We start from the raw sequence: 19,466 nt of genomic DNA on the forward strand, positions 1-19,466 counted from the left end.
CAGAGCAAGACACCGTCTCAAAAAAAAAAAAAAAAAAAAAAAGCGTTGCTGCTTCTCACCGTCTTCATTTTCCAAACTCATTCTTTCTTCAACCCCATTCTGACCAGGCTTTCATTCTCCCCAGTCACCACCTGCTCATCAATTGACTTTCATGTTGCCAAATTCACTGGCTAATTCTGCTGTCACCTTTCTCAACCCATTAGTAGCATTTAGTGTAGCTGGCCATTCCCCCTTTCTTGAAATGCTCCCTTCCCTTGGTCTCCATGTCTGCGTTGGTTTGTCTTTCACCTCAGTGGCCATTCTCTCACATTCCTCTTGGCCAGCTCCCTTCCCTCTTCCCCAGCTTCCCAGTGTTAGAGAGCTGTAGCTGTCCCAGCCCTCTCCTCTTTACAAACTCATCCCATAGGCAAACACATCCAAGGCCAGTGCCAAGGCTCCACGCCATCTTGACAACGAGGACCTGAAATCTCTCTAGCCCCAGACATATATCCAAAGGCCTGCACAGCCATCTCTACTAGGGGTCATAAATTATACATTAAGCTTAACATGATCAAAACGGAACCTCTGCTTCCTGTCCACACCCCTCCCACTCTTGCAGATGTTAAGTGTCTCCATCTCAATAAATGGCACCACCATTCAGTAGTTGCTCAGGCAAATCTTGGGGTCCTTACATTTTATTCCTCTCTCCTCCCACATCTAATACAGTAGGCTGTCTTGTTGGGTCTATCTAACGTCTATGGGTCTCCTAAATCTGACTTCTCACTTTTTCCACGCTATCACTCTAGTCTGGGTCGCCATTTCCTGCTTTGATCATTAACGTAATAGCCTAATATTCACCTCACTTCCACTTTGCCCATACTTTGGATAGTTCTTTAGTTCTTTACACAGCAACCAGAGTGTTTTTTTGTTTGGTTGGTTGGATATTTTGAGACTGAGTCTTGCTGTCACCCAGGCTGGAATGCAGTGGTGCCATCATACCTCACCACAGTCTGGACCTCCTGGGCTCAAGCAATCCTCCAGCCTCAGCCTCCCAAGTAGCTGAACTACAGGTGTGTGCCACTACACCTGGTTAATTTTATTTAAAATTTTCTTTTAGAGATTGGGTCTCACTATGTTGGCCAGGCTGGCCTCAAACGATCCTCCTGCCTTGGCCTCCCAAAACACTACTACAGGCATGAGCCACTGCACCCAGCCTAGAGTGGTCTTTTATAAATGTAAATCAGATTGACAGCCTGGCAGAAAACCCTCCAATAGTTTTTCATTGCACTCAGAATAAAGCTCAAATCATTATCATGGACAAAAATGTCCTGCCTTGTTCTGGCTCCGATTTACCTCTGTCAACCCACATCCCAGAGCAATGGGCCTTTTTCACTCTGCTGGGTCCATGAGGACCTCCTTGCTACTCCCCTAACCCATCAAACTTCAAGCTTCTGCCCCAGGACCTTTGTGCTTACTGCTCTCCAATCTGGAATGCACTTCACTTGGTCCTTTTTTGTTTCCCATTTTAAAGACGGTATCTCCCTATGTTGCCCCATCTGGAGTGCAGTGGTTGTTCACGGGCATGATCACAGTGCACTGCAGCCTCGAACTCCCCAGCTCAAGCAATCCTCCTATCTCAGCCACCTGAGTAGCTGGGAGTACAGGCACATGACACCATACCTGGCTTCCAGTTCTCTCACTACATTCAAGAATCTACTCAGATGTGACCACCTTATAGCTGTGTTTTCACCACCTAACCTAAAATAGCACGGCACCTCCACAAACCTCTATCCCCCCTCCCTGAAAGCTCCATTCCTTTACCCATTCATATCTCACACATCACTCATCACTACCTGACATCATATGGTTATGGTTTCCTCCCACCAGAATGTAAACCCCATGAGGTCTGGACCTTGTCTGTCCTGTTCACCACGATATCCCTGACACCTGGAACAGCACCTGGTGCACAGAGGCTATGCTGAATTCAGGCAATGATTCAGGCAATGCCAGTGTGACATGGGACTGTGGCTAACAGTACCTTCTCCAGGGAACCAGAGAAGGCAGGAGTGATGAGCTAAGTGGTCCATGCTGAGCTTGGTGATGAATAAGCTTCTCCTCTAATGAGGAGGAAGTTGAAAGTGGCTATAAAAACTCAGGACAATAAACTTCTGATGTTCCTGAAACATCATCACCTTAGTGGTGATTCATAACCCCTCTTCTGCTTCTAAAATATAACATCTTTCTAACTTCACTGATAAATTCATTTCCAATAGAAGAAAAACACCTTCTGCCTTAGTCACTGATACTTCTAAGTTCTGTGTTAAGCACCTGAGGGTGAGGAATGTGGGCTCTTTTATTTTGGGTTCACATTTAACATGCAGCTGCTGCAAAGGCATTTTAAGAACACGGAGGTGACTGAAAATAAACTCCTGCCAGCAGGTTACCCGACATCCTATTCACCCTCTGCTGAAGTGGAGTTCCCAGCCCCTGCTCTGCAGCCTGCCTTCCAAGCTTGAAATAAAACGACAATGCCACTTCAACTGGAGGTTGAATACTGTTTTCAATGACTTCATGGTCATGCTTCTGAGACCGGGATGCGCATTACCTTAGGGAGATGCAAAGCCAAGCTAAAATGTGCAGGCTGGCGTGGCGTTGCTGGTTTGATGCTGACTGAGAAACACCGCCTGTGGCTATGAAATGAAGAAAATGGTTTTACCCTCATCCCTTGGACTGCACAGGCAGCAGATAATAGGCAGTTGGCCCCAGTCATCCGGCCCTCGACCTTGATTTTATGTATTTCCAAGGAGGGGCAGAGAGAGAGAGAGTGAGCAGAGGCTTTCAACCTGTGCTGTGGGCAGTGAGGAGGGCCCAGCAGTAGCTTGGCTGATGGGCAGACCTGACAGGGAAGGGGACTCCACAGGAGGCTTCCCAAGTATGAGCCACTTGGACTCCAGCCCTGGCACGCTGCTCTGTGCTGGGGCAAGTCTGGGAAGAAAGGCGCACAGCTAAGCAGAGTGGTACCCTGCAACTGACCACTGGCCTCCGGCTTCCATGTTTGCATTTCAAAGCCATGATATAGAAATGTAATTTACTTTGAAGGTAAGGTTATATTCGAAGCAGACTGGCCTCTCAACAAAGGGACAGTGACCACTGCCTGCATGATAAGCATCCTCCCAGGAGAGAGACTATCTGCCAGGGAGTGGGGGGCAGAGAGGTAGGTAAGTAAAGTTGTCCTGCATGGGAAAGCCTTTGAAGAGTATAGAGGCCTCACCTAATCCAAATCACTGCAAGAGTTTTGAAGTACTCTATTAAACTGAAGCAAAGCTGTTTGCCAAGGAATTGACTTGGTTTGAGGAGTTGCAGGGACTGAAACGGTTTCAGTTTCCAACTTCCTTAACTGAAAAGCATCAATATAATGACCATATTTTCTGAATCCAAAGTGGATTTAACATAGGTTTGTCCCCTGAAATACAAGAGCATATTATCACGATCTAGAGACCATGAATCTATTGGAAGTGTAGGAAAAGTGGAAGATACCTTTGATTTGGGTGACTTCTGCTTTCTTCCCATAAACTAAAGCAATTCAACTCTTCTTAGGGGCTCTGCCAGCAATATTCAGGCTGGAGGGACCAGAGAGAGCACAACATGAAATATAAAATTTCATCATCTCCATTCAAACATCAGCTTGGAGGTAGGAGAATGAATTAGGTGGTTGGTTGTTTTTCTCCCAAAGCCAGGATCCAATGACTCTGGGCTTTGGAAGGTAATGGAATTGAAAGTTCCGGAAGCTGTCTGGTGCTTGGCTAAAATTCCTAGCATAAGGAACCTTTTTGGGTGAGGAAGATGACTCTCATTCCGGGTACGGGGGAACAAATCTACTTTGTCTTTTGTTTACCAATCTGATCCTTCATCATAGATAAAGCAGTGCTATCCAGGAGTAGCAGAGCTTGCCCAGGGAGATGGGCAGGGCCAGCCTCCCAGTACCCAAGGGGGGCCTTGAAGTTTCCCATTTCACTGAGCTTGAAAAATCACCAACCACTCCAGTGTCCCTGGGTCATGCACAGGCTGGGGATGATTGTAAAACAGATACAGCTCTGACTCACCTGCAGTGGAATAATTAAAAGTGACTTTTCTTTTCTCTTTTTTTTTTTTTTTGAGATGGAGTCTCGCTCTGTCACCCAGGCTGGAGTGCAGTGGCGCAATCTCGGCTCACTGCAAGCTCCACCTCCCGGGTTCACGCCATTCTCCTGCCTCAGCCTCCCGCATAGCTGGGCTACAGGCGCCCGCCACCACGCCCGGCTAATTTTTTGTATTTTTTAGTAGAGACGGGGTTTCACTGTGTTAGCCAGGATGGTCTCGATCTCCTGACCTTGTGATCCGCCCGCCTTGGCCTCCCAAAGTGCTGGGATTACAGGCGTGAACCACCGTGCCCGGCAAAAGTGACTTTTCTTTTCATCTATGGTACAGTCAGAATGAGCACCTACAGACCAGGTGCAGTGGCTCACGCCTGTAATCCCAGCACTTTGGGAGGCCAAGGCAGGCAGATCACTCGAGGCCAGGAGTTCCAGACCAGCCTGTCCAACATGGTGAAACCCCATCTCTACTAAAAATATAAAAATTAGCTGGGCGGGGTGGGGCGTGTCTGTGGTCTCAGTTACTTGGGATGCTGAGGCACGAGAATTGCTTGAACCCAGGAGGTGGAGGTTGCAGAGAGCCAAGACCATGCCATTGTACTCCAGCCTGGGTGGCAGAGCAAGACTCTGTCTCAAAAAAAAAAAAAAAAAAAAAAAAATCTCCTAGAGAGTGAAAGGAGCTTCTGGGAATCACGTCCAGTCCTCTCCAGGCACAGCCTTGATCACCATGAGCCAGCGTTCTACTCTATGGACAGTAAACGGGTCCTTATCCCCCTCCTTTATTTCCTTTATGTTGCTTCAGTTATTGTTGGTACCTCAAAATCAAGTGGGTCAAGGGAAGGAGAGTAAAAACTGCAATCTGCTCCATTCCACATGCTCTTAAAGGCTGGAAGAAGCTAAAACAGATGCCTGGAATAAAGGTTTAAACTAAACCATGGACTCCTTAGCCAGAACATGTATTCTTCACTGGCCAGTGCAGGCCTCAGAGCACCCGCACCACAGTCCCCTATTCTGGGGGTGGTTTGGACCGTGGGTGTCATCAGCAAAACGGGCTACGTGACCTAAGGTGACTTCCTAGACTAGATGCAGCCTGCCCACGGAATAAATCCCTCAGGGCACTGATGGAAAACAAAAATCTAATGGGGACCATAAGCTGTGGGAAAAGTACCATTAAGGGCGCAGAGAAAGAAATACAAATATAGTTTTCATTTAGAGAATTTACCCAGTTTATAAGAACTGTAAGAATAAGAAATTACTAAATGAGAGGAAGTACTAAATATAGGACTAAAAGATTTAGGAGGCTGGAGGAGAAAAGAAGGGAAGTATCAAAAAAACACAAATCATAATGGAAGGACCCAGAGCAGGCCATTGTACAGTGAGAGACCAGAGGGAGGTGACTTGTCCCCACTGACAAATGGAGCAGAGCTGGGTCAAGACCCCATGACTCTGCACTCAGGAGGATGCGCTGTGCACTCTGTTGTCACTGCTTCTCTGGAGGGAGGCCGGAGAGGCTGAAAAAAGTGTAAACACACAGAGGAGGTTAGAGGGAGGGATGAAGATGGCAGAGAAGAGAGGAGGAAGCAGAGACCGAGAAAACTTGGGAGAGGAAGATGGGAGGAGACCAGTGAGATATGAATGAGTATCAACTCATTTATTCACAACATTAGCCTTTCAAGAGGATTAACTCTAAACAGACTATTTTCTAATTCACTTGGTTTGAATCACAGCAAGTTACTGCTGCCCTTTCAATTGTTCAACTGCTAATTCTTTAAAAAAATTATTTCAAGAATACATTATAGCGTTATTAACCATAGTCAGCATGTTGTACAATACATCTCTTGAACTATTCCTCCTAATCTAACTGAAATTTTGTTGCTTTAATTCTTAAATCTCAAAAAGGTCATCTACAGCTCACTGAAATGTGGGTTTCTGGCAAAAGCAATTATACCTGCAGGCTAGAAGACAGCAAGTGAAGAACCATACATTCTCCATTTCTCAGCCTGAGAAGTTGAGGACATGTGACTACCTGGTCAGTTCTAAGCTAAATACTGCTAAAAACTGTTGTAGGGAGTCTTGTGGGTTGACCAACTGGCCACAGGCATCTGGCTTTTACTAATCATGATTAGTCAATACTTTTCTAAACTAGTGCATGTTGGCAAGTTTACTGTAACATTATTGACTTCTCAAAGAGGACTTCGTGCTGATTCAACCCAGCTGTGTTCTATAACTTCATCAAACATTTGTTTAGTATGATAACCTCTGACCAGCTTTCAAGACACTTTATTCTTCTTGGCTTCATGAGCTAAGCTACTGTGGTTGAAGGTGCATTCTACTTAAGTGAGAAACTGACTGACTGGAATGTACCACTCCACAGCCTCATATAAATCACAACACTCTTCCCAAGCAGTGGTCTGGAAAGCTACTGTGACCTGGCAGAGCTGTGATACCATCAGCAGGGAGCTCTCCAAGGATGGAGAGAAAGGCATCATTTCATCCTTTTATTTCCCCAAAGCGCTGGCTTTTGTCTTGCACCTACCATGCTTATCAGAATGAAAAATCAATAAGCAATGCTGGGATGGACGGCCTGACGAACCAACCCCCCTTCCCTTGGATTTCGCCCACTTTAGACGCCTGACTCTACAGCGCTGCATTTGCCTGCCAGAGGCAAGACTGGCAGCCTGGGATGTGCCAAGCACTTGGCTCTCAATTGCAAAACAAAACAGTATAGGAGGGAATTTGTGAGTTAGCTGATTTGCAAACACTAGAGCAAGTCGCCATGTAAACATTTGTTTTTGTGTCTCTCAGGTTTTTCCATTCCTCTCAGGCAGCTACCTGGATGCCACCCTGACAGCATCAAAACGTGCTGCTCCTCAAGTTACCAGTGAATCCTTATTCACACTGAAATAAACTCAGCTTCTTTCAGACCATTAAAAAAGAAACCTGAAAGCCCCCCACAAAACAAAACAAAACAAACAAAAAAACCCAAACAAAAAACCTTCATGAAGCAGTCATCATAGAGCATATTAGTAATTACGGTAGGAGAGCCTCTAATGTTGCTCAGAATCAACATTAGGCCAGCAGGTGTGTCCCCAAGTGTCCATGAACATGTCACTCGGAGGGAGCCATCGCCCGGGAACCTGAATGAATAAGCAGCTGCAGTTACACTCACATGGGTTGGCTGAGACTGTTCCATCACAAGTACATCTGACTTTAAATAAAAGGTACTTGAGCATGTGAATACATTCTATGCCCCCAACTCCAAATGCCAGTTTACTGAATCATCACACAAGCAAGCATTTACTGGGTCTGACCAAATGTATGCAGTGAGTCAGCATTTGGACTCTTCACTGTAAGCCTAAAAATTAGTTCTTCCATTTGCCCCCTTTTTGCAGTTGAAGAAGTATTGGTTGACTTGGTTGAATTCCACAGCAGAGCCAGAATTTGAACACAGATTAAGAATACAGAGCCTGTATTTTGCTAAATTCACGTGCTTCGTAATAAAATAAAAATCCCACATGAGAAAAGACACTTAAAGGATATCACAGAGCACTGGTACTCCTATGTCCCAAAAGAACCTTCTCATTTAGCTTCAGTGTGACTACTTATTTCCAACTCACTCAACTCCAGGGTTGAAGCACCAATCATGGTAAAAAAATAAAAAATAAAAAAAAAAGGGAGAGTTATAATCAGGAAGTTTTGAAAAACTGGAATGAGGAAAAAAAAAAAAACTAATGGTTGAATTATTTTCTTTAAACGTTTTGTAGTATTGCAGGGTCAGAAGGTCCTAACCAAAGTTATTAATCTAGTTCTTGCCCCAGGCAAAATGACTTAAGTCATCCCAAAGAAAGGAAGGTTCACACAATTTGTAAAGATCTTCCTGAATTCTACCTACCTGACAGGCAAGTTATAAGCATCACTTGCCTGTCGGAGGCTCCACGAAATGCTCTGGAGCTTTTGAGAGGAAAGGTACAGCACAAATGCAAATTAGTAACAACATAAATCAGCTCAATTCCCGTAAGCATAGCCATCTAACCCAGCCAAAGGAATGTGCGAGGAGCTACAATGCCAGTCTTTGTCAGAAAATATATTTATTATTGATAATGAGTGAAGTAAAGATGTGAGTATTCACTATAGAGTTTATATCAGCCAAGGTTGCCTTCATATTGATAAAAATACCCTATCTCACTTGTAATCATAAACATTATTCCAGTAGAAGAGGTACATTTTCTCTCCTTTTTGTCTTCTTGCCTGTATAATCACCATAATAAGTTAAAATGAAATAGCTCTTATATAATCAAAGGAGAAAAGAAAGAGAGACAAAACCAACATGCCACAGCCTAGACAATTCCATCCAGCACTGGTGCCTCCAGATCTGTTTTCTGGCTCTCTCCACCCAGCACTGCTGCCCTCAGATCTATGTTTTCTGGCTCTCTCCTCGCCCCACTCCAATTAATTTAGCCCCCAACCCCATCCTACTTTGTTAGGGTGGAGGTTCACCAAATGATGGGGCTTGTTCAGAAGAGAAACATTTTATGGTCAGTGAAGTTGCACAGAAAGTACCAAAAGGTGGAGAGGGCTGCCCTTCTCTTTTAATCATCATAAGAGGGTTTACTAATAGTGAAGAGTGTCTTTTAACGACTGATCCCTGATCAAGGCTTTGGCCCTTCAAATTGCTGCTGTTCAAAATGTGAAATGATTCTGCTGAATCCATTCTTGGTGTCTCTCTTTAGTGGTCTTCTCATTAGTGGTCTTCTCTTCAAATGGGTTGTTTTCTCACTAGGAAAAAAAATGTTCCATCTCTGGAATTAACGTTGATGGTGTTTTGCTCATTCTGAAAGTTTTTATCCTCCCTTCTCAAGCATGCTCTGCAAGAAAAACAGAAAGAGTAAGTTTTACCACCAGGAGAGGGCAAAAAACTATTTAGTATGATTTGTATTGCTTTTCAAATACCTAATTTTAAAAACACATACTTCCTGTTCTCAAAATATTGCTCCTTTAATCAACACCATTGCTTTATCACGTATGATCTTTAAATGACCCCTCTCACCACCAGATGGGTTGAAAACCCTAACAAGGCCGGGCACAGTAGCTCATGCCTGTAATCCTAGCACTTTGGGAGGCCAAGGGGGGCAGATCACTTGAGCCCAGAAGCTTGAAATCAGCCTGGGCAACACAGTGAAACCCCATCTCTACCAAAAACAAAAACATTAGCTGGGCATGGTGGTGTGTGCCTGTAGTCTCAGTTACTTGAGAGGCTGAGGTGGGAGGATCCCTTGAGCCTGGGAGGCAGAGGGTGCAGTGAGCCATGATCATGCCACTGCACTCCAGCCTGGGCAACAGTCTTTGCTGTCTCAAATAGAAAGCAAAAGTGCTCCTGGCAGGGGCATTTGGAAATGTTGGGAGCATGGCTGATGGATGCAGTGACTGGGGGAAAGCTGTGGCCAAGGCAGTGCAGGGATCAAATCCCAACTCCAAAGGCTCTGAGAGGGAATCTCTTCATTAGAGAAACACAAGATTCCTTCCCAGAGAGGGAGAGCACAGATGTTCATGTGCTCATGAGGCTGGACAGAGCTACACAGATTGGTACCTATTCCCAGATTGCAGAAATGGTCCCTACATTCTATTTAGTTATTTATTTGGGAGATGCGGATGTAGATAGAAAGAATTCCTAACTATCAGATGAGAACTCTATAACCAGCTGAAATGGGGGTATACTGCCTCCATTTTTAGAGGTCTTTAAGAAGAAAAAGGTGATACTTTCCCCTCTAGTTTTGTAACCACTCAGAGAGGCAAGGTGAGGCCGAGGTTGCCTCTAGTTTATCCGTTCCCACCTGCCTCCCGCCAACCCGCACCCTTCCAGCCATCTCTCCATTGAGCTCCTGCCAGGTACCACAGCACTCAGTTTAGTGCATTGGGGAAACTAATACATACACCTGTGGAAAATTCAGGAATAATAAAAGGTAATAATTTGCTAATTTTTATTTATTTGCTAAATACATGCTAAAATTTATTTTATTGTGTAAACAGCATAACATTTAATAGGAACCAAATAGTATCTGGTAGAAAGTCATTTTTTTCCTTCCTTCTGTTTCCCAGTTTCTGTGTCCCCTTCCAGAGATGGTCACAGTTCACAAAAGGAATGGTTCTGCCTGGTGCAGAGGGCAAGCCTGTAGCTGGAGCGAGCAAGGAAGTCTTCTCCAAGGACCTTCTACCATGGAGAGAATCCAGGTGGAGGACTAGGATGGGACTGGGAGGAGTGAGGGGAGAAAGCGGTGGCCAGGATTCAGCAGGGGAACAAGCCTAGCACAAACAGAATCCTGAGGGGAGAAGCCTGGCTGGAAGAAAGGGTATATGCTCAGGACTGACCAAGAGAAAGGGTGGAAAGAGGGCCCAGGACGGACACATGTCCTGCTAGCCAACGAAAACACGGAGGAATGCTTTTACATAGGAGAATGTAGCATTTAGGAATGTTAACCTGACATCCTCAGCGTGATGGATCCAACAGAGGGAAGTCTGCAGGCAGGAAGCCCAAGAAGGAGGCAGATTAGAAACTAGACAAGGGTGGAAACAAGAACTAGAGCTACATGGGAAGAAAAAGGGAGATGGTGACACCCAAGGTATGGGAAGATCCTTGGTGACAAGGACAGTGATGGGGCCACCAAGAGAAACAGGGAAGTCAGTGGGAGCCTGGGAAGGAGGAGGATGACTTAAATTTTGGGTTTGTGAGGCAATTTTGGGTGAGACATCCAAAACTGGAAATGTCTAGAAGGAAGTTGTAGGCCTTCTGAGGTCAAAGGTCTCTAGATACAACAATTTAGCATCAAAAATTTAAAAATGATTGAAATTAGGGGACAGAACAGAAAGAGTAGAAGTCAAACAAGATGGTATATTGGGTCATAGGAGCAAAGGGTGAATAGATTATCCTAAAGTGTTCATCATTATAGGTTTCTAAGAAGTCTATGTCATAGGGCACAAAAGAACAGATATAAAGGCAGGCAAACTTAGACATAACACACATAGTGGTCAGAAAAACAATGATTCTGTCACACAGGAGGTAAATTAGAAAAGCTAGATGCATTTAGGGAAAACAGGAAAAACAAAGTAGGTGCAGTGGAAGATTCTGCTCAGCAGAGCCTTGTCCTGTAAGAACTCATACTGGAATGTGAGGCACCAGCCCCATGTTTGCTGGGAAAATAACACGCTGAACACCCACCATGTAAGAGACACCACCTGGCAGTGTCACAGCATCACAGCATCTCAGCTACGCTCACCTGCTTGTGAATTGATCTGGGTGAGTCTCTCCAATTACATAGATGATAAGTTCTATAAATTCCAGATATATAGACAACCTCACTACATCATGCTTTATTAAATACAAAATGGAAGCCAGTATAAAGCGGATCTATACTGAGCCTATCTAAGGGAATTCAGTTACTAGAGAAAGTGATCTCTTTATAAATGATGCCACTTGGCCATTTGCATTTGGGGGGTTATAGATTCACTGCTTTCTTCAACACACTGATGGGAGCTCTGAGCTGTCATCTGCCTGGTCAAGATTACATGGCTGTAACCCTCTCTACAATTTTGGGCTTAGGGTTACAAGGATAACTACACGACAATGCACCTCCTTTCAAATATTGCAAAATAATCTGCAGCTGCCACAACTTAAGGAAAGCAATAGTTAAAGAGTGTTTTCATGAGTCTAGAGATTGTTTTTACTATTCTCTCTGCAACCTCAACCAAATATAGATGGGTAATTTTTCAGCCAAATCATATCATGCTAAGAATGTTAGGCTCTCTTTCAGAAAGAGACAAGATGGGTCCTGGCTGGTCTGAGGATGAGCAGGCCAGTCTCACATAAAGACACTAAAAGAAGTAACATTTTAATAACCCCTTCAGCCACATTCACAAAATACCCTGTTACATGTATTAAAATTCTAATCCTCAAAGATAGCACAGCGGTTCAGCTGATTTGTGGTGACTCCTTGAAGACATGTGGGACCACCACAGAAAAGCACCAGGGCTGATCTATAACCATTTTGTCAAACTGCACTCACTTGCTACCAAAGGGTGGCAGAGGTGGTACAAAACCATCTCAATTCTATCAGAGAAATTAACAAACACAATGGCAGGCTGGATTTTTAAAAAAGATGAATTCATCTGTCAAACATTTTGGGTTATTATTATATTCCAGCTATGCAACAAAACCTGCTCCAACCCAGAACCTAGGGCTTTTGGCTAGAGGGATCCGTAGGTCTGGTGGGGTCTGTGTTATTCAGCTTTCACCTTATAGGTTCTACTGTCTCTATTGGTTCTGTAAGTACTGCTGTTGGGCTGAATTTCAACACTGCATAAATTTAACACTGTATAAATTAACATAGGAAATTCCCTAAAGAATGAGGGAGAAGCTTTGCAAGTTATAAAAAATTGCTTCCTTCATTTAAGGAACTGCTAACACTTAATCTTAATGTGGAGAAAGAAATTCCTTGCTTTTGCTCATCATTTACGTAGCTGGGCCTGCAGAAACTCCTTTTATAAACAGCTGGGTAAATCACCAAAAGAAGAGAGTGGTTCAGGCATGAACACTGCTCTTTTCCCAAGTCTTTTTCTCACTCCAGCCACTGAAGAACAGCCGGCAGCTCACAAATAAGAACAGCACCCCTGGAGACCTGAGATTGCATGTCATTTCCACTTATTAAAACCTTACTAACCATCCTAACTACTTGCCTCAAATATTTCTGTTAAGCAGTAATCTCATCAACTGATTTTTGAATCACGGCTTTCTTGGAGGGGTTGACTATCATAGCAGCATGCCAGCTACTGGCTGTGTTGATAATTTAAGAGAAATGATGGCAACCCTGGGTTGCTAACCAATCATCATGAAGAGAAGAAAAGCGGTTTGTTTTTTAAGATACCACTCAGGGTGCTTGTCTCTGGATGAGCTTACCCAGCGCCTCACCAAGACTTCAGGCCTCATAAAGCTGGGTAGAAAAGCAGGAAGGTTTACCTAACCAAGGAAAAATGAAACTGGAGATGTGTCCTGGCACAGACCTGGTCTTAAGACACCAGTTTACTAAGGAGGGTCGGGAAAAGCGGGGAGTGGGAGACACTGGAGATTCGATGAGGAAAAAGACAGAATGAGAAGATTGTGCATGAGACAGGAAGGAAAAGTCATCTATAAACTGAATTTATGGGAAGCACAAAGCGAGTTTTGCCTGTGCACCAAGTACTGTTCTTCACTACCTGGAAATCTGATTAGCTCACTTATTTTGTTTTCAATATGTGTCTATTCCCTGCAGCAGGAGCTGTTTGTTCTTTGTTCCTCCTGCTTTGGAGGAAATAGAAGTTAACTTTTTTCTGCCTGGATCTTGCTTTATATCTTCTGTGACAAATGCTCTGTATAATATTCAAATTAAGTTACAAGTAATTAACTGTTTATACAGCTGGCTGCAATAACAGACAAAACACTAACATACTGCAGTTCTAACTCTTGAAGGACGAGCACGAGAAAAGAAATACCTATTAAGAAAAATGAAAATCTATTACCATGGTAGTATTTCTTCTATTAAACTCAGATTTAAAAAAAGAGAAAATGTCACGAAGCAACGATTACTCTCAGAAAGTGGTTTAGAAAAGGATTCCTATGATGGAAGAGGCTGGGATAGGAAATTTAAAGTTTGGAATTTTGTTTGCTTTGATCTGACTCTAAATTCAAAGGGCTGCCCTACCAAAAGATGGGAAATCTATTATGAAATACCCACGTGTCAGTCACCCTGTGACCAGCATCCCAGCTGGGCAATTAATAAATGTCATCAAGCGATGATGATAAAGCAGCTTTCGAACACAATAAAAACACGCTCCTGGAGGGCTTCCCAGAAAGTTAACCTTCTTGATTATCTTCATGCTCTCTGAAAGTGGCCATCGTGTACATCAGGGGGGACCCTGATGTGGGTCAGCGGAGGGAAGCAGGGTGACTGGGAGCAGTAGAACCAAGGGAGGGTCTGGTCACAGCTGTGAGCTAGCCAGGGGACTGGGGTCACCTACTGTTTCCATGGGAGCAACAGAAGAGGGGAAGGGGATCTCTTTTCAAGGCTTCCATCCGCTTCCCACATCATCTTCCAATTTGTTCTTAAGGCTAAAGATTCATTCCTAGGGTTGGTCTGATGAGACCTCTGCCAGGTAGCTTTGACCTGTAGGGAGTGACCGCTCCCCATCTCCCAAAAGATGGAAAACAAGGACTTGGGAGGACCTCTGAAAGGTCAAAGCCCTTTAATGCAATTTAGGCCAATGGGCTCTAAGAGCAATGGTTTTCAAACTTTGGGTACAGAGTCTCCTGGGAAATTTGGTCAAAGTTCGGATGCCCAGGCCTCACCCCAGACCTTCTGAATCAGAATCTCCAGGGATGGGGATTGGGTGGGTACATTTTAAGCAAACCCCTCAGGGGATTCTGATGTTCACCCACATTTGAGATCTGACACGACAGGAAAAATACCCTGGTTCTGGATTTAAGATTCGGCTGTTTGGTCTGGGTTCTGCCCTTCTACAGATCATTTAAATTCTCTGGAAGCTAATTTTTGCACATGAAAAAACTGAGGTTGGGTTACATGATCTCTAGGGTCCTTTTAGCTCCAGCAGCCTATAAGTCTATTAAATCATTTGCATCTAATGTAGAGTTCATCTGAAAACAATGATAACATCCAGCTTGCTCTAGCAATAGGTTTTTCTTTCAAGAACCTTGATTTTTAAGCAAAAGCTACTACTATGTTTTCAGCACCCCTTCATACTCAAAATATGTCACAGACTTAGGAGCAGAATCCTGGTCTAATATAAATACAGTTCACCGGGGAGATGAAATGCATTGTCCTTCAGAAGGTGGACAGAAATTGTGCCAGGGCAAATTCCTCCATATGCACTGATCTTGAGGCTTTGACTTAGGAAGCCAACCAAATACTGGAGATGTCAATGATATTTTAGAAACGAGACAATGGGGTGCACTACCCTTAAGTTGGAGAGCTGTCACATTAGGATCTAGCCTCATTTACTGGGTCCTGACCCCAAGCTCCTCACTGTAGTCAGGTTCCTTTCTGATCTCTCCAAAGAGATCAGCAGGAAGCATGTAGGTCTGAGGTGGGGTTGTCTCATTTACAAGACGTCCTTATTGTGAGCTGAGCTAACTGCGTGGCTGCTGTCCCACTGCCTGCTTACTGACTGAAACTTCTGCTATGGTTTGGGGGACCCCTGACAGACTCATCATCTAACTTCAGGTCCCACACTGACCTCTGTCCCTTGGGCATCTCCTGGGATTGGTCCTTGCCTCTGGTCCCAGTTTGCCCAGGCTCCAGGTTCCTGGCTTCCTGCTCTGTTTTCAGAGTCACACTTCCCATGGTACTTCACAGGATGAAAGGCATCACGAGCCAGGGGAGGCTTACGGCTGGCTGGAGGGAGCCTGCATTTTCTAATGGCCTTTATTAGCCGGCAGGGTACATTCTGCTAGCCAGTGCAGAGACAGCTGTTTTTCACTTCACTGACTGTGGAGAAACTGTGAAACTGTTTCTATTCCCTCCTAGTTCTTTCTGCCACCTTGGCTTCCCCAGGGCTGTCAGGAGTGTGAACCTCAAAGAAAGGGTAAGTAGCAGTGGGAGGCCAGGCAGCAGCAGACCAATCAGAAATGCAAGTGTTCTTCTCAAGTGAATATTTAAGGTGGATAGCAAAATTTAAGAGGCAAAGGCACAAATACTGGAGGTCTCAAAAGGAGAGGTGCTCCTTGTACCAAATAGGCCATGTCTCTTCATCTGAGTGTGCCTATGAACAGGCATGCTTATGCACACCACCTTTTGCTCTCTATACATGAAAGCAGAATCAGTCCTAGAATAACAGAGCTAGATGGCCCTCATGGATCAGCTGGTTCAAACCTTCAATTTATCAAAGCAACTGAAGCTCAAGGCACTATAATTAGATTAGGATGGCAGCAACAGCATTTCCTATAAACCCCACCCTCCCAGTGAACATAGACTGTGCCATAAGGGTCCAGCCAGCTTCTGCATTTTTCTGTCAATAGCAGCAGGGCTGGGAAAAAGCTGAAATGCTTAGACTAGCAACTCCCAATGCAGCCCAATTCTACAAGTAAATAGTAGAGAAGTGGTATGTCCCAGGGAATGGTCCCAGACATAATGCAGATCTGACAGCAAACCCTTTTGACACCCTTCCCCTTTTTTAAAAAACAGAACTTGGGCACATTTTGGTCTACCCATGAGCAAACACTATTGGCTTCTCATTCCCGCTCCTTTCCATTTCTCCTGTAAGGTAGGTGGTGTGCATAAGCATGCCTGTTCATAGGCGCACTCAGATGAAGAGACATGACCTATTTGGTACAAGCAGCACCTCTCCTATCTTAGGTAGGTGTAGCAAGATAGAATGGGAACCAGGTATCAAAGGTAAGAAGAGGTAATCCAATCTTGCCGAGCTTGAGAAAGTTATGAGGCTAAGTGATATGAGAAACAAAACACACAGGAGTATGTATCAATCGATGTCCTCCTTCGTTTGTAAATGCTGTATCTCATATAGCCAGCCAGCCGGTAGCTTTTAAGTCTTAGAAATAATAATTAGAGCTATTTAATATCTCTTTACCCTCATGAAGAGCACATAACTTAATACACAAGAAATATTAGTCTAAATGTCTCATGTCAACCCATTAAAAATTATTGAAGAACAGCTGAAGAAACACTGATGTGAATAAGTGGATAAATAAGCAGAGAGGAAGAGTAAGGCTAAGGAATATCTGGAAATTTTCCTATCAGTAAAACCTATTAGTCTCTAGAACAATGCCCCAGGGAACCCGTGAAAGGCCAGTCTTATGAGTTATTTAAAAGTGGAGTGGACTTAGCCATTGGAATTATTCCATGGGGGAAACCCTTGCACTGTGTCGGATATGGACAACACTGCCTAATGGCTTGTTGTCATGTGTAGTATTTTCCATGTTTAGCATGTCCAGCTTGTTCTCTGGATTTAACAGGAAATATAAGAAGTTGGCCCACGAGGAACTGCTAAAATAGGCAGTCGGGACCACGTATCTTGCCAGAGTCTCTTCTAACAACAGGGGCACAGCTGGGGTCACGAGGTTAGACCATATTCACAAGGAGCAAAAGGACAACCTGGTATTGGGAGGGAAAGTAACTGCTCATGAAACACTGATAGAAGCTCCTTCTGGCCACTGTGGCGCGATCTTAAAATGGGCCAGTGCCAAGGTGCCCCTTTCACCATGGGCTTCATCAACCGATTCCCCATGTGTGACCTTCAGATTCTGTCCCCCGCTCGTTAGATCTTCCATGTTCTGTGTCCTCCCTTTATCGCTTTCGCTCTCACTTTCCCTTACTGCCTTATTTCTGTATTAGTGGATGATGGATGGATGCCCCTTCACAAACTTACCCACTCAAAAACCAAACGCCACTTATGTATTTTGAATTTTTTTGTTTTTATGGCAAGGTACATCTTGGTCTAGCTGTTAAATTTACCATTGTTACTTTCCTGAGTTTCAATGCTCTCAACTGGAAAACGGTGAAAATAAAACCATCTCTATTTACATCTCAGGTTGTCATAAAAAAACAAGTAAAAGAGTGGATGTGAAATGACCTTGCAATCCTAACTACTGCCGAAATGTAAGGTGGCGTAGCTTCTTGGTTCTCATCCATTTCAATGTTGCCCACCTTAGGAAAAAAGGTTTGAGGGCTTCTATCTTTTTATTATTAACTTGTATTATACACCTCCTAATAACTGAATGTAAGAGCCACGAAAACAATAGATACTCCAAACATACTAGCTGAAAATAAAAGATTGGAGAGTGAGGGGGAAAAAAGAGGGTCTCTTTTGAAATCATTAATAATAATTTGATGCTTTTGGCTGACCTGTTTAGTAAATTTCAGCACAATAATGCAACTGAGGAAAGAAGGGGAAAAACAAGATTTACTGAATACTTCATATAAAAGTAATCCTCACAACAATACCCCAATTTACAGATGAGAAAACTCAAGCCCCAAGGTCACAGAGCTAGTAAAAGGATGGTACAAACTCAGGTCTGCCAGATTCAAACTCTCTATCGTGCCATGTGGCGTATTTGGTTTTGTCACAAGTTAACTCTGCTTTATCCTATAAATATATACCATTGATGTCACAAGAATATATGTAGATAATTCAACACAACCCAGACAGTCAGGATGGGGTCAGCACTCCCAATGCCCCTGCAGCTGCCACTGTGGTAATGTTACAAATCACATGGTACAAACAGGCACATATGTTAGAGACCAGCATTGAAACATACACTTTGTTACAACCACTCTTTTCCACTGACCACCACCTCAATAAGGCACTATTAGCAAGTTAGAAAAATCCATGAATCAACCTACAAGTCCCAAGTCCTTCAGTTCATATTCATATTGAAGGCTGGGGTTTCTTAAGAGCATATCAGAAGCTGTTTTCGACAAATAAAATGTACTAAGTTAACATTAGCAACATTACGTGTACCAAAGACCTTTAAAGAAAAGGATCCCTGGCATACTACTAAGAGTTATACAAGTGCAGCTACAAGCAAGAAACAGAAAAAAGCTGCCAGCTACTAGGCTTTTGAGGACAACATAGGCTTTTAATAAATCTTGATTATATTTTTTCCACTAATGTTACTGCTTTTTTCTAGCTATCCAGACAATACTAACCCTCCCATCGGATATTTGTAGAGTGTAAAAATTTTACGCCAAGTGATATCATTATAACTACAGCAAATTAGACTGCAGAAAGGCATGCTGTGTAACTCAAACACTAGATTTAGTTGGGTTAGAAGGTCAAATCTATGGAGTTTGTCAGCAGAAGGAATCAAGGTTTCCAACAATTTCTGCCTCTTAGAACAATGTATATCCAACTGTTAAATTGGTTAAATGATAGGCAATTATGTGACCGCCAGAATTGATAATTTGCTTCAGGGTTTATCATTAGCTTTCTAAAGTACATAAATTAGAGAAAATGCACGTCCTGTGAACATCATATTATTCTGATATGAAGGGTCAAGAGAAGAATATGGTTATGGTCTATAAAAGCAGTGGAAATTCTTTTTAAAATGCTATCTCTGGTTTCCCTTTCCCTGTCCAATTAAGTGAACTCTATCAACTGGTGGAAGCGTTGGACAGTGACTGAATGGCGGTGTTTTTTTTTTTAACCTGGCTCTCTGCCTGACTACCTACTGCTTATGGGCCCAAAGGTGCCAGCTCTTAATCTGTATCCTCTTCGCTGGCTCTAAATATTGGCCTAAAAGTATGAGGAATGACCTTGAGAACATTATTATTAGAAGACAAAAGTTCAGGGCAAGTG

At 43.6% G+C, this 19,466-nt stretch overlaps 1 protein-coding gene across 2 annotated transcripts in view; it reads right to left on the bottom strand.

The window, feature by feature from the left end:
* Window positions 1-8,181: 8,181 nt before the first annotated feature.
* Window positions 8,182-19,466, bottom strand: part of CHCHD3 (coiled-coil-helix-coiled-coil-helix domain containing 3) — a 294,025-nt gene continuing 282,740 nt past the window's right edge. For both annotated transcript variants that reach the window (XM_032761772.2, XM_032761774.2), the window contains one exon: window positions 8,182-8,977. In XM_032761772.2, the coding sequence (XP_032617663.1) occupies window positions 8,954-8,977 (24 nt within the window). In that variant the 3' untranslated portion in view covers window positions 8,182-8,953. The remainder of the gene's footprint in view (window positions 8,978-19,466) is intronic.

Source organism: Hylobates moloch, unplaced genomic scaffold, assembly GCF_009828535.3.
Source record: "Hylobates moloch isolate HMO894 unplaced genomic scaffold, HMol_V3 SCAFFOLD_1, whole genome shotgun sequence".
Classification (NCBI taxonomy): Eukaryota; Metazoa; Chordata; class Mammalia; order Primates; family Hylobatidae; genus Hylobates; species Hylobates moloch.